The sequence below is a fragment of the Pseudomassariella vexata genome (genome assembly GCF_002105095.1).
Source record: "Pseudomassariella vexata strain CBS 129021 chromosome Unknown BCR38scaffold_4, whole genome shotgun sequence".
Classification (NCBI taxonomy): domain Eukaryota; kingdom Fungi; phylum Ascomycota; class Sordariomycetes; order Amphisphaeriales; family Pseudomassariaceae; genus Pseudomassariella; species Pseudomassariella vexata.
The window spans coordinates 23163-35721 of NW_024467959.1; the positions used below are offsets into that span (position 1 = coordinate 23163).

Below are 12559 nucleotides of genomic sequence, written 5' to 3' on the forward strand. Positions count from 1 at the left end.
TACGTTCATATATGTGGGCTACCACTGGCGATGCTAATCGTCCGGAAGTTCAAATATCACAATACCCACGAGAAATTATCCAACTTTGATCTGACGATTCCCCGGGATGAAGACCTGGCATAAATAAATAAATAATATTAAATACGCCGTAGGTGTTAACCCTCGGTACCTCTACAAGTACTCCCTTAAGGGGCTATAGATGATATAGCGGGCCCTTAAGCCGCGTCGGGCGGTTATACAGGTAAACTTGTAGCCAAATGACTACTAAACCTCCTGTCCCTCCCTAAGTCTGTGCTACAACCCCTGCCTGAACTACCGATAAGTGTGGTAATGTGGCACTTAAATTCGTCCTCAGGGGTGGGATGCTGCTGATGTGCAGAAGATGCTCGACTATTTTTTTTGTCGCGACAAGTCGTAGTATCTGCTAATTGGGGTTCTCGTCGAGCGTATACATCTCAACCATACGCTCAAGTGGATAGACCGTAACGTGGTCTAGACGCTCGCAAGAATCGCGGCGAGAGGGGGTCCGATAAGGGGTCGGATTAACGATTCGAATTCTGGACCGGCTGTCGAGTTATATTCCGCCGACGTAGTGCTTGACGGTCGACTGGCTAGGATGCTCGTAATCCTAAACTGCACCAATCTCCCTATTATCGCTAGGTAGGCGAAGTCAACAAGGTGGGCAGCGCGCCGTAAGGGTTGACTAAACCCCCTTGTGTGTCAGCTGCGGGATTCGAACCCGCGACTCGTCACCGACCCAAGTGGGCGAGGCTCAAATCGGGACTTATCTACCAGCGAAGTGACCAACTACACCAGCCGACTGGCATAAATAAAACTATTCACTCCTGAGTGCGCTGCGTACGGTCAACGTAAGGAACCCCAGTGTGTTTTCCCTGGTCCCCAAATAGACCCGTATGACCGAGGCCCTCCAATATCGGCTGTGCTTTTATGCTCTGGGTACATTTCAGGCGGTGCTCCTCCAACTACAGATACACGGTAAGAATTGCTGCTTTTCAATTCCACTGGCTTTGCTGGCTTTTCTTCCTCCTACAATGCCTGAAAACCAGGATTGCGCAAGCAATGATGGACAGGGCAGCAATACAAACGCCAACGCCAATCGCAGCTTGTGTTCCAGATGGTTGTGGTGTGGCTGTTTCGATAGATGAACCGCTTTTTTAAGTATAGACACGATAGTGGATGCAGTCGTCACTAATGTTGAAGTCGAAGTGAATATCGAAATCGAGGTCGAACGAGAAGTGGCGCCAAACCTGACAAAGACGGGCACATCAGCATCGTCCAGATGAATTAATTACTTATACCAGGGTGATTTATACTCGACACCATAGCATGATCCTAGGTCGCCCGCTCCTTGCGCTCCCTTAAATGTTCATAACTTTACCGCATCGAACTTCAAGTGTGATATCATTTGTATACATTGGCGAGTTGATATTGTCGTTCCTTTGTACCCACGCAGACCATGACACTCAATCCACGTCACCTTATTTCAATGGAATGGGAGGCTCTGCTGTAGGCGTAAGGAAACTTTTCTCAGGGATCACACTTGCTGTGATGACTGACAGGAATACAGTTCCAAAAGATATTCGTGATTGGTCTGCCATCACGAACAGGTCGTCGTCATAGCACCGTATTGGCCACCGCAATTAGTAGACTTGAGATTGAATTAATCGATGGTGTCGTGGGCAGTACCCTTCCGGATCGGGTCATTCCAATAGCCCCTGGTGAGAAACGAGACCCATTGATAGTATCCTGGCGCGGGCATACGAATGCCGTCCAACAGTTCTTCCGGGCAAATCTCACCTATGCCTTGATCATGGAGAACCACGTGGATTGGGATGTCAGGATATGAGAGCAGCTTTATGGCTTCGCTCTCTCGTCGCAAGCACTGACGCAGCCTCTCTAGGGAGCCACATACTCCCACGCTGGTTCAACTTTGCCGAACGGCTTCAAAGAGCAGGCCCCTATGGGATGATTGGGATACCCTCGGGCTCGGGCACTGCGGTGTTAACTATCCCTTGCCCGGAAACCCCAATACCCCAATGCCACATCGTGCAAATCGACCCTCACTTGTTCACTGCACCAATGCCTGTGGACCATCGCGAATCCAGACGATGTCAAGGAGCATTCCCTCCATATAAGGGTTGCTCATCACGTTCAAGGTGTCTGCTACCTCTTATACGGTGTCTCGCATAAGGGAGCGCGCCACCTCCTGTATGAGCTCAGTCTGAAGAAGTTCAACGCTGCGTACGACATTTCTCTTTGCTGGTTGTTTGAAGGGGTTGTAGGGAGGCGATATCACACTTGTTTGACGGTGCAGCCGTCGTTCTCCCAACATTTTTGACCTGCTAGCCGAAAGAGTACGGACAGTGATATCCCAGAATATTTCGGAACACGGTGAGGATGGATGCGGGACGCATAATGGCGGCTGAAGAGTTGTCAGACGCATACCCGGATATTGACTAACTGCACCCTTTATAATAGAAGGGATTCATTATCGTCATATGTCACTGGATGTGTAACAAAGGAGCCCGTCATCCACATTTAAAATAGTAGTATCTTGCCAAGGGTGTGATCTTGTGAGAATCACTGAAAGGAGTGGCTATATAAGCTGGAACGAAAAAGAATATCAGAGGTTTCAACAACCAGAGCGAAATCACTAATGATAAAACACTTAGTGGCAACATGATTAATTCGAGAAAGCCTCGGGTCAAGTTTCATATGACAAGAATTAATTGGTCCAGTCGCAAAACAGCACGGTACCCACTCTTCCCAAATCTCGTTGTTCCTGTATCCCAAGTAATCTAGCAAGTGACAACCGCGGGCCCAGGGGCAGTATACGACGTAGGAACAGGGTAGTATATATTCAACATAATGCCGGGGTCCGTAGCGCTGTAAGCTCCAGGGAAAGAGACACCTGAGAATGTCTTGGTTCCACTCCCAGTAACAGTAAGTTGCGCGCATCTAACAGTTTGTCAGTCAGCAATTACATAAGAAAAGAATAAAAGGCTATATCACGTACGAGATATAAAACTGGGCACCCCCGGGCGCACTAGCCGAATGCAACGCAATATGCTCCACCCTCAACAGATAATCCCCAGGAGCCAAACACTGCGGAATCTTAGCTGTGACCTGCTTCGCGCCCTGGCTGGGCCAAGTCAGTCCCCCCGCCGCAATATTAGGCCCCTGCGAGAAGATCTTGAACCAGACGGCGCCATCGCCGTCCCAGTCGGCCGCCGTCTGGCCCGCGGGCACCTTGGCCATATAGAACTGCAGCGTGCCTGGGTGTGAGACAGAGGCATCGGCTGTGAAGCCCACGGTGGACCCAGCGGCGACCGACATGGTTTGGGCGCCTTCGCTGCCCGCAGCCAGTTGGTAGCACCGGATTTGGGAGGACGAGACGTCGGTCACGGGGCCATTGGATTGGAAGTTGGTTGTTTTGCGGACGTATTGCCATTTCCCTGTGGCGGCACCGTCGGCTACGAAGGCCGGGAAGGTGTCTTGGAGGGTCAGCTGTGAGTTAATGGAGGGCATGATCAAGATCTTACAGTGGGCCTGCACGGCTGACACCAACGCCAGCAAGGTGGTGAGTGTCTTCATTCTGAGTTTGAACTGATTACGTGTGTGGTGAGAAAAAGCGGAAGAGCCGTTCAAAGTCTTGGCTGGACTATCCAGAACATAACCATCGGGAGCGTTGTGCATCATGATATATGTGCGTCTCCTGATGATCCGGCACTTACTGCCGAACCAAGACGAAGAAGCTTCTATGTGGTACTGCAACCATAACCATGGATAGTATTGCTGTAATGTCTTTGGATTGCGGTAGTTAGCCTTCCGAGCGGATAAGCCCAGTGGTTAAATTCGCACGCAACGTGTATACCATTTGGCGAATTACAGCGCATTAGTCTAAATTAATCGTGTTCCATCCTGGAACTTCATGATCCATTCACATGATTTGAGGTAGTAGTGTCAGAAGTATGATCACGGGCACGTGGAAGTGTTTACGGCAGGAAACGGCCGGCTGAAAGGCTGTGTTCCAGTACAGACAAGGTGATGGTCCACCAAACCATATATTATGTGCGATTACCGGTATTTCATTAGGAGATACTGCCATTAGTTTCGGTAGAGACGCACGAAACGGCACTTTTGATATCAACCACTTGACGCGCGAGATGTTCACTCCTGGATATATGATGCTCATGCACTCATATCATGCATAACCAAGTTAGCAGTGAACCCGATATCCTGTTATATCAGTGGTTCAAAGCTATAAATAGCTTAATTCACTGTGCTTTCCCGGCAGGCATGATGGGAACCATCATAAATGTGCATTTTCATCTAAATGCTTTGTGCTGTTTTCGCACAGATGAGTCTTTTCAGCAAGGCCAAAGTAAGAGAGAACTGTGTGGTTCGACGTCCATAAAAGTTCATAGCACCATAGTATCTCCAGCCCGAATATTCTTATAACATATCAACTCATGGAATCCCGTAGATGTTACGACTGGACACACTGGTGCCACAACGATAGTTTAGGGGCGTAACGAGGCCATGAGACCACGATATCATCAGATCTATTCCCAGCCCCTATTCACAAGCACACGAATATCATACTTTAACATCCCGGAAATTGCTTTTATACTACCAACGACTTATGAATATCTTGTTAACATGCTCTATCAATCCCATCAACCGATGCGTCTTTTTATCAAACGTCCCCAACAACTCCCCATCAATATCCCAGACCCTGACCTCCGTCCCCGACCGCTCATCTACACTAACTCGCCAGTCCAGCTGCTTATGTTTCACGTGTGTCGTGTTGATCGTCTCCATCGACACCCTGATCACCTCCTGGGCCAGCTCCAGCACCTGGTACTCCAGCCCGTAAAGCTTCATCTCCGTGTTGTAACGCGTGAGCCAGTCTGCTGCGCTTGCACGGGGTCGCGGCGGCTTCCAAAATTCGTCGTCGTCGTTGTTGCTGTCATCTGGGTTGCTCTTGATTTGGTGCCCTGAAGACTGAAGGGAAAAGTTCGACTCGATCATGTGGTAGGCGTGGAATTCGCACCAGTGCTCGCGTTCCCGGGCTAGATTGAACAGGTTGTCGGTGACTTCTATTAGTCTGTCGTCGATATCCTTGAGGCACTCGGTAGTTATAGCAGATCCCCGTGCTTTGCTGAACACCGTTGGGACGCCGTTCGCAATGTCTTCATCGTCACTGTCGTAGCCGTCTTCGATGTTTTCAGCGCTGCCTTCACTACAGGAGATAGTGTATTCGGAAGATCCACGGTAGCATACGCAGCTGTCCGATGTATCTTCGCATTTGTAGCGCGATGGAGGATCATTCTTGCCCATATCTTCGCTGCGAGGCGTATACACTGGCGCCGACGTTTCGTTGCGTTCTGCGGAGTCCTCGCCCTGACGCGCACGCATGTTCCGTTTGTATGGAGGCAGCGACGTCGAGTTGCAACTCGACATGCCGTGGGATCCCTCACTAACATAAGTCCTGTTATCCCAATTCCCAATACCTTCCCATTTCCTGCACGCCAACCTTGGCGAAATAGATCCATCGCTCCGATATGGACGAGGAGGTCTCACCAGAGTGGTCCTGTCCTGTTTCTTCCCACCGTGTCGTGACTGTAAACGTCCACCGCCAAAATACTTCATTGAAAAGGCTAGCAATGTTCTTGATGAAAGGAAAGACAAACGAATAATAACAGTTGCATTGGGCGCCGCTGGACTGAGGGGTCAAGGAAGCATGGAAGTCTCTACTAACAAAGTCGGCTGGGAACAAGGCGCGCTTTGTGGTCACTAGCAGAGCCGCTATAGCACAAAGAAGTCGTACAAATAACCTATGCTCTTGGCTTTCAGGGAGGACAATGCCGGCAATTCTGAGGGCCCACGGCCGGAACAAGACCTTCTGCATAATGAGATCCCAGTGCTTCCAGTCCAGGCTTGCGGCGTCAATGCAATGGTTCCCATTGTACCGCTTATCCACACCCTCAAGTCCAGTTACGTCACCTTGTGCCAGGTAACATCTAGAACCTACCGTATTGTGATCCCTCATCCGAGACGTTTACCATAGTGATGATGGCCCCAGGGTAAAGACTTAATCGCAGTCCTAGAATTGATTCTGCCCGCAGAAACGCAGAACTGAGTAGTATATGAATATGATTTGTCCCTTGACACCCACATTTATGGGAGATCTGAAGGTATTCGGTTGATTAGAGGGTCTTTCGCAAGCTAGTATTTATTTGTGGTGCTTGAAATTAGCATGCTAGAGTATCAACAGCGGATCCTCCCATAATTCCGCCGGGAACCCTGTCCTCCGGCGAGATACCCCTGTAAACTCAAATCGGGGGAGCCGTCCCGACCCGTTGTTGCAAGTGGTCACGATAGCTTCTCCAGCTCCGGCGTCAGCGCCACCACCTATTACGAAAATCTGGGTAATTTCAATATATATAAGTCCAAGTTTCTGGGCGAGACTGCAGAGTCGCATCGATGCTGTATTGCGCCGAATGGGGTTCTAGGGTTCTGAACAAGGCCTTTTACGGCAGCGGAGGATCCGGCCGGTTGTATTTGTTAATGGTTAAATGGAATGAGCCTCTGCCGCTAACAATGATCGTAATCACTTAAGTACGCACACCGTTTCGGCTTCGAATCTTTGGTACTGGGAAAGATGTTTCGAAATTGCTCTCTTTTGGTACTGTTCGCTGCCATAATAAAGGCAGTCAATGCCGTGACGTTCATCGTCCCAAATGCAGCTGGTGCGGGAGGTTACAAATATGCGCCTCTAGACCCAGCACCAGTGGGAATATCGTGAGTTTTGGCCACAATTGAACACGAAAGCTCTTAGAGCGACTGAAATTTCGTCACAGATTCGAGTTTTTCGCCTTTCCGTCATATTTCACCAATGTCTCATCCACGAACCAATGCCTCGCTAACTGGAAAGACCTCACCGGGGTGTGGCCGCCCATCCGAATCGGTGGCACTACCCAAGACCGAGCACAATATGACCCAAGCACCTCTGCCTTTGTCGTGTACACCGTCGCCAATGCTGCCGACGCACCCTCGACGTTGACTTTCGGGCCAAGCTTCATGACACTGGCTGCCAACTACCAGGGCAGCGTTGTCGTCGGCCTCAATAGGGGAAAGAACAACATCGCCAACACCATTTCAGCAGCCAAGGTAGCGGTGTCGCAGATGAGCAATCTGCTGGCAATCGAGTTGGGAAACGAGCCCGAGTGTCCGTCGTCCCCATTGCGAGAACGCTCGACTCCAGCTTGCTGATTTTGTGAAGACTACGCCAGCGCTGGACATCCCATCACCTCTGGCGGGTGGTCCCCCACTACCGATGCTGCGTCGCAAAACAACTGGGCCGTATCAATCGGCTCAGCAGTGGACAGGATGCCTATCATTCAAGCGGGAAACTCGAATGATGCCAGCGGAAGTCCACTGACGTGGGGCGCTGCAGAGCTGATCGCAACGCAGAATACAACCGTCAAACAATACGTCAAAACTTATGCGCACCACAACTATCCAGGCGGCACGGTTACTTCATTGATGAGCCATTCCGGCATTTCGACGAATCTGCACAAGTTTGACGGGGATATCGCCGCTGCTTTGAGGCAGGGCAAGCCGTACGTGTTTGGAGAGACGAACTCTGGTAAGTTGAGTCGCATTGAGGATCCGTTCGAAGCCAGATATTGACACTCGACAGTCTCTGGAGGTGGTGCCGCCAGTGTATCGCCAACTTTTGGCGCAGCCCTTTGGACGATGGACTATGTACTCCGCACAACATATAGCAATATATCGCGAACATACTTCCACCACGGAACAGTTGGGAACTGCCAGTACTGCTTCTGGGGTCGTTACAGCATGGGCGCACCATACTATGGAGGCTACGCAGCAACAGCCTTTCTCGCCAAAGGCTCGTACCTTACGGCGCTTGATGATGGAAAGACAAACTATGCCGCATATGTATCATTCGATGCCAGTCGTGCTCCCTTGAGAGCCTTGCTGTATAACTCGGATTACTTCAGCGGGAGTGGTACTCGTTCGAGCCAGGCTTTCGTCCTGGAAGGAATAACCGGCAACTCAGTCCGCGCAAAGAGATTGACTGCCGCCAGTGCAATGTCGAGACAGGATCAAGGCCAGTTGCCTACATTCGGGGGGCAAGCTTTCGTGGATGGTGATTGCACCATCACCGGTACCGAAATGTATGAAACGGCGACGGTGGCAGGTGGGCAGGCCACGTTCACTCTGAAGGCTAGCGAAGCTTTGGTCGTGTATTTGCAATGATGAAGGAGACTATCCGTACCAATTGGGTCGATGCTAGGCAGTCATCATGCCAATACGTTGACTTCATTTCATGAATCCCAACGTGGTCAGAGCGTCCCTGATTTTCTTCAAGCCATTCACTTCGGACTCCGCTCTTTCAATCAAGACCTCGCACCGCAACCTTAGTACCTGTCTGTCCTTGCTAGAGCCTCCCAGGTCAGGTGTTTCCGTGACTCTAGTATGAAGCTGTTTAGCCCAATCAACCAGAAGAAATGCCATGTGAACTAAGAGGACGGCCTGCATCGAAGAAGAGGCCTGAGTCGAGGCAACGAAACTGCCCACCCTCAACTTGGGGATGCACAGTTCGGGCTCCTTCAAGTAGTCGGGCGAGGCCAATGCGACTTTGGCGCACGACTTCACGTGGGTAATGAGATTGCCGAGGACTTCGGTAAGTCGGGTGTGAGCACAGACGAGAAGATTGAACAAATATTCGTCGATGTGCATTTTTGGGCGGCTCATCTCGTTGAATATGCCATCCAGTGGAGCGGGCATGCCTTCACGGTGGACGCAGTCGGGGTCCTGGCATTGTTCTCGGTCCTGCTCCTTAAACACAAATCCCAGCACGCGTGGATACAGGTCTACTAAACCCTGCGCGTGGGTGAAAAGCTGCTCAAGGTATCGCTGCTGGTTGTACTTCTCCGCGTACTGGGCAGCGAACTCTTCGATGGGGCAATGCTTAGAAATGTGGATCATTGCAAAGGCCGAAATGGATAAGTAGACCTCATCAATGCCGGCTGCCAGTATAGTGAGCTGATGAACACAAAAGGCTCTGGGATCCTCGGGTGCTGGATTAGGGTCGGCGGCGATGTCAACTTGGTCCGGTGAAGGTTGAAGAGGGACCACGGCCGGTGTGCTTAAGGAGGCGCCAAAATCAAAAGATGGCCAGCCTAGTTGCATGCCGATATCATCTGAAGGGATCGGAAAAGGGATATCCGTCTCGTAGCTGGGTGTAGCCAAAGCTCGTCTCGCACCAGGTCAAGCTGGGCTGAAGATACAATGTGCGCCAGCCTTCATGCATCGGGTGCAGATTGAATTGCCGGGTTGTTTGGGACACTTCAGCTTGTGCGAATGGCAGCGGTCACAAGACGTTCGCAGAAGCCGTGGCATATTCATCTCGAGAGATTCTTGATTTCATTGACGATTTGCATGAATTTCGAAGCCGACTGATCAGTTGCATCAATTGTAGACTAGAAGCCAAGTCAGCACTTGTCGCCGTTCGCCGTTGCGATCGTTTTACCATAAAGTCACGCGAGATCGTCCCTGCTGAGTTATCGCAGGGGCTGCGGAGGCAGGCTGCTGGATGCATATCCTTTTCTCAAGCGCCCGGGATCCTGTCCATTTTGATTTGACGTTTGTGCACGTACGAGTACATAGTTGAGTTTGCTTTGTTCTAGTCAATGATCGTAGTCAATGACCGTGTTCCAAACAGGTACTCTCAAACTAATGAAGTTTTCAACGTCCTAATTTATCTGTCACCACATCTCCGAGTTTGACTCGTCACAGATTCTCACAAATGGGAGGGATGAGCATTGGGAACTCCGAGGACCCCACCTTCCGGCATACCTTACATCTTTGCTCTCCGTCGTCTCGCTAATGCCGCTCGGTTGCAGTAAGATCTGCTGATGAGCGGCACCTGGGTATTGCGACCTCGAATGGGCGGGCGAGCAGATCAGTGCCCAGAATGAATTAACATGGGCATGTCTTGGTGCAGCAGATGTCTCACTCTCTTGTCTGACTACCTCTTCCTGCCTTTCTCGACTTGCCATGCCGATCAATACTTTTCCGTCTTGTAATCGTGCGTCCACTTGTCACCTTCTCCGGACCTTCGTCGGCTTCACGTTGCTACCGTCTGGCGCTTAGCCGAGCAAAGCTTCTTTTTTCAATTGAGAACCCTAGGTGCCTGATGTCGAAGCCCGCATCAAGCTGAGGGCTTCCACATGGACCTCGACACGGTTGGTGGTCTTGTCCAGGCACTGGTGTCCACTTACTACTGGGGTTTGGAGCTCTACACCAAATGGCAACAGAGGAGATGGCAGCAGAATCATTATCGCACACACGAGGGCAAGCTACCGGGAACAGGAAGCTGTGCGCTGAGCACTTCGCTCAGTACTTCGGGTCTCAAGATTCGCGAGATGTTCGATATCAAGGCCGAAATGCTTGGCACTGGCTTTTCTCTCGGTGATGGTAACAAGTCATTCGTGTCGCTCCGCTGACAGATCCGTCCTGACGAGTATTCTCAGAACAATGTCGCGCATTGCTTCGAGCGAACCTCGAGCAATTGGAATCACGCGTTAGAATCCTGCAAGACGCCATAGAGGCTCGCAATCAACCCTTGGAGCTGTTCGAGGCCATCAGGGTCTCCGAGGCAGTGCGCATATCGTCGTTGACTGCGCTGACTAAGCAATATCAACGAGCGGCCATTGGCCGTCTCGTACCTCGAAAGTTGCCCACGAGACAACAAAGTACCCCAACCCCTCCTCCGCTTTCCGATGCGGATGTGCTTCCCTCAGTCGGTGGTGATCGAGATGCACGTACGCCAGTGGACCATGATGCCCAGACGACATGCCACACAGCGAGCTCCAGCAAATCCCCCTTTAAAACCGAGCCCCCTTCCCCTCCACCGACACCAAAGTTCATTCCCGACGACTTGCAATCCACATGTACGTCCGAGTTCGGGCCCCGTCCCAAGAACAGCGTCTTCAGCATCTTCTGTCCAGAAGCAATGAAGCGCCAGGTTGATCTGAGGATGTCCGTGCCGCGGGAAAGGAAATGTATCCGCTGCGATTACGAATGGCGGGGTCACAAGACGGAAGACAGACAGGCAACGATGGTGAAGGATGGCTTTCAGTTGACGCCAAGGTTCTTGGGGAAGTCACATTTTCAAGGCGGATTCGGGTGCGTCCTGTGCATATCGAGCGGAAAGACGGAGGAATATGAAACGGTTGAGAACTTAAGGGACCATATCAATGCCGCTCATAACAAGTGGCAGATGCTTCATGATCGGGATTTACATATGGCCGGTCGCTAATATCGGAATTTGGAAAAGGGATGGACGGCATTCGGTTCAAATGTGGTCGGTTGTACAACAAAAGATACCCTTAGCAACTTTTTAATGTGAATTATTACACTTTTTGAAATGATGTCAAGTCCGTAAGGACGGGCCAGCACGAAGACTCGTTGATCATACCACAGCCTATCATCGTGACGTGCTTGCGTTTCTCTGGACAGGCTTGACTTAGGTCCTTAGGTCCCACGTCTGGCTAAGCAACGGAAGTAAATCCACGGCGTACCAAATGTCATGTATCACCTCCATCGGCTCTATCACAATACGCAAACACGGCCAATTACGCAATGGCAAGAGTACACTTCGTCCCAATCCAGAACAATCATGCCGATGCCCGAGAAGCAACCCGCCACGGCACGATGCCAGTTCCAACTCCTGTATGAAGCTCCTCGAAAGCAGCATCATTCCGGGTTGGCCTTTTGATGTTTCCTCAGTCGAGTTTCCTCTACATGCATTCCGAAACTTGGTAAGCAACAAAAGTGTGCCACAAGGTACATTGCTCTAACGAACTGTCTTCCTTTTGTCTTTCGTCCATGGTCCTCAGGAGGATCTGGTCCCGCCTATGAGCACCAATATTTTGAGGGAATTTGGTGAAAATTCTAGACCTGTGAAGATGGCTGGCCGGTGGAACTATTGCAACAGACTGCTGCGATGCCTGAGGAACAGTCTGGGAACCTGTCAAGGATCTATTATGGAACTTGCAAATCAGCCTGGCCACCTTTCGAGTCCTCCTCAGACTGACCTAATAAATTCAAGATGACATTACTATCTTCTACTTTTATATCGCTCATCTCATCAGAACTACGCTTTTCATGTGGTGAAAAATAACTGTGTCGTGGTCTTGATCGGGCTCGATACTAACACCGACATCATCCTTGGTATCCTCTTCGGGTTTGCATGCTAATAACTCCCAAGTAGCACTACAGTGTTACACTTTCTGGATCGAAAATGAGTTCAGTACAATTGTCATTAGTCATTACACCTACCGGCTCCCCCTTCCGGCGCTTCGGCAACCAGCTGCTCTGATTCGACATTCAAGTCTGAACAGTTACCTTGTTCAACACCACCTCGCGTGCAAATGATGAAAATTTCTACACAAGAAAAGTTTGGATTCCTCCAGAAAGCTTGGGCGGGTACCGCTTGGTT

General features: G+C 50.5%; 4 protein-coding genes and 1 non-coding gene across 5 annotated transcripts; 2 read left to right on the forward strand and 3 right to left on the reverse strand.

Annotated features, from left to right (window-relative positions):
* Positions 1 to 718: 718 nt before the first annotated feature.
* Positions 719 to 821, reverse strand: BCR38DRAFT_t145. The gene has a single exon. It is a non-coding gene; the product is annotated as a tRNA-Thr (tRNA).
* Positions 822 to 2819: 1998 nt separating this feature from the next.
* Positions 2820 to 3628, reverse strand: BCR38DRAFT_387196 (glycoside hydrolase; the record flags this gene model as incomplete). Its single annotated transcript, XM_040857498.1, has 3 exons — positions 3564 to 3628; positions 3038 to 3515; positions 2820 to 2979 (listed from the first exon to the last, which is right to left on the reverse strand). The coding sequence occupies exons 1-3, from the start codon at positions 3613 to 3615 to the stop codon at positions 2820 to 2822; spliced, it is 690 nt and encodes a 229-aa protein (XP_040717596.1). The 5' UTR covers positions 3616 to 3628.
* Positions 3629 to 6688: 3060 nt separating this feature from the next.
* Positions 6689 to 8310, forward strand: BCR38DRAFT_337365 (uncharacterized protein; the record flags this gene model as incomplete). Its single annotated transcript, XM_040855531.1, has 4 exons — positions 6689 to 6828; positions 6888 to 7255; positions 7310 to 7675; positions 7730 to 8310. The coding sequence occupies 4 exons, from the start codon at positions 6689 to 6691 to the stop codon at positions 8308 to 8310; spliced, it is 1455 nt and encodes a 484-aa protein (XP_040717597.1).
* A 63-nt stretch (positions 8311 to 8373) lies between these two features.
* BCR38DRAFT_406998 (uncharacterized protein) lies at positions 8374 to 9246 on the reverse strand (the record flags this gene model as incomplete). Its single annotated transcript, XM_040858121.1, has 1 exon — positions 8374 to 9246. One exon carries the CDS (start codon positions 9244 to 9246, stop codon positions 8374 to 8376), a length of 873 nt encoding a protein of 290 aa, XP_040717598.1.
* Positions 9247 to 9937: 691 nt separating this feature from the next.
* BCR38DRAFT_425416 (uncharacterized protein) lies at positions 9938 to 11486 on the forward strand. Its single transcript, XM_040859717.1, has 2 exons — positions 9938 to 10533; positions 10590 to 11486. Exons 1-2 carry the CDS (start codon positions 10287 to 10289, stop codon positions 11375 to 11377), a joined length of 1035 nt encoding a protein of 344 aa, XP_040717599.1. The 5' UTR covers positions 9938 to 10286; the 3' UTR covers positions 11378 to 11486.
* The last annotated feature ends 1073 nt before the right edge of the window (positions 11487 to 12559 follow it).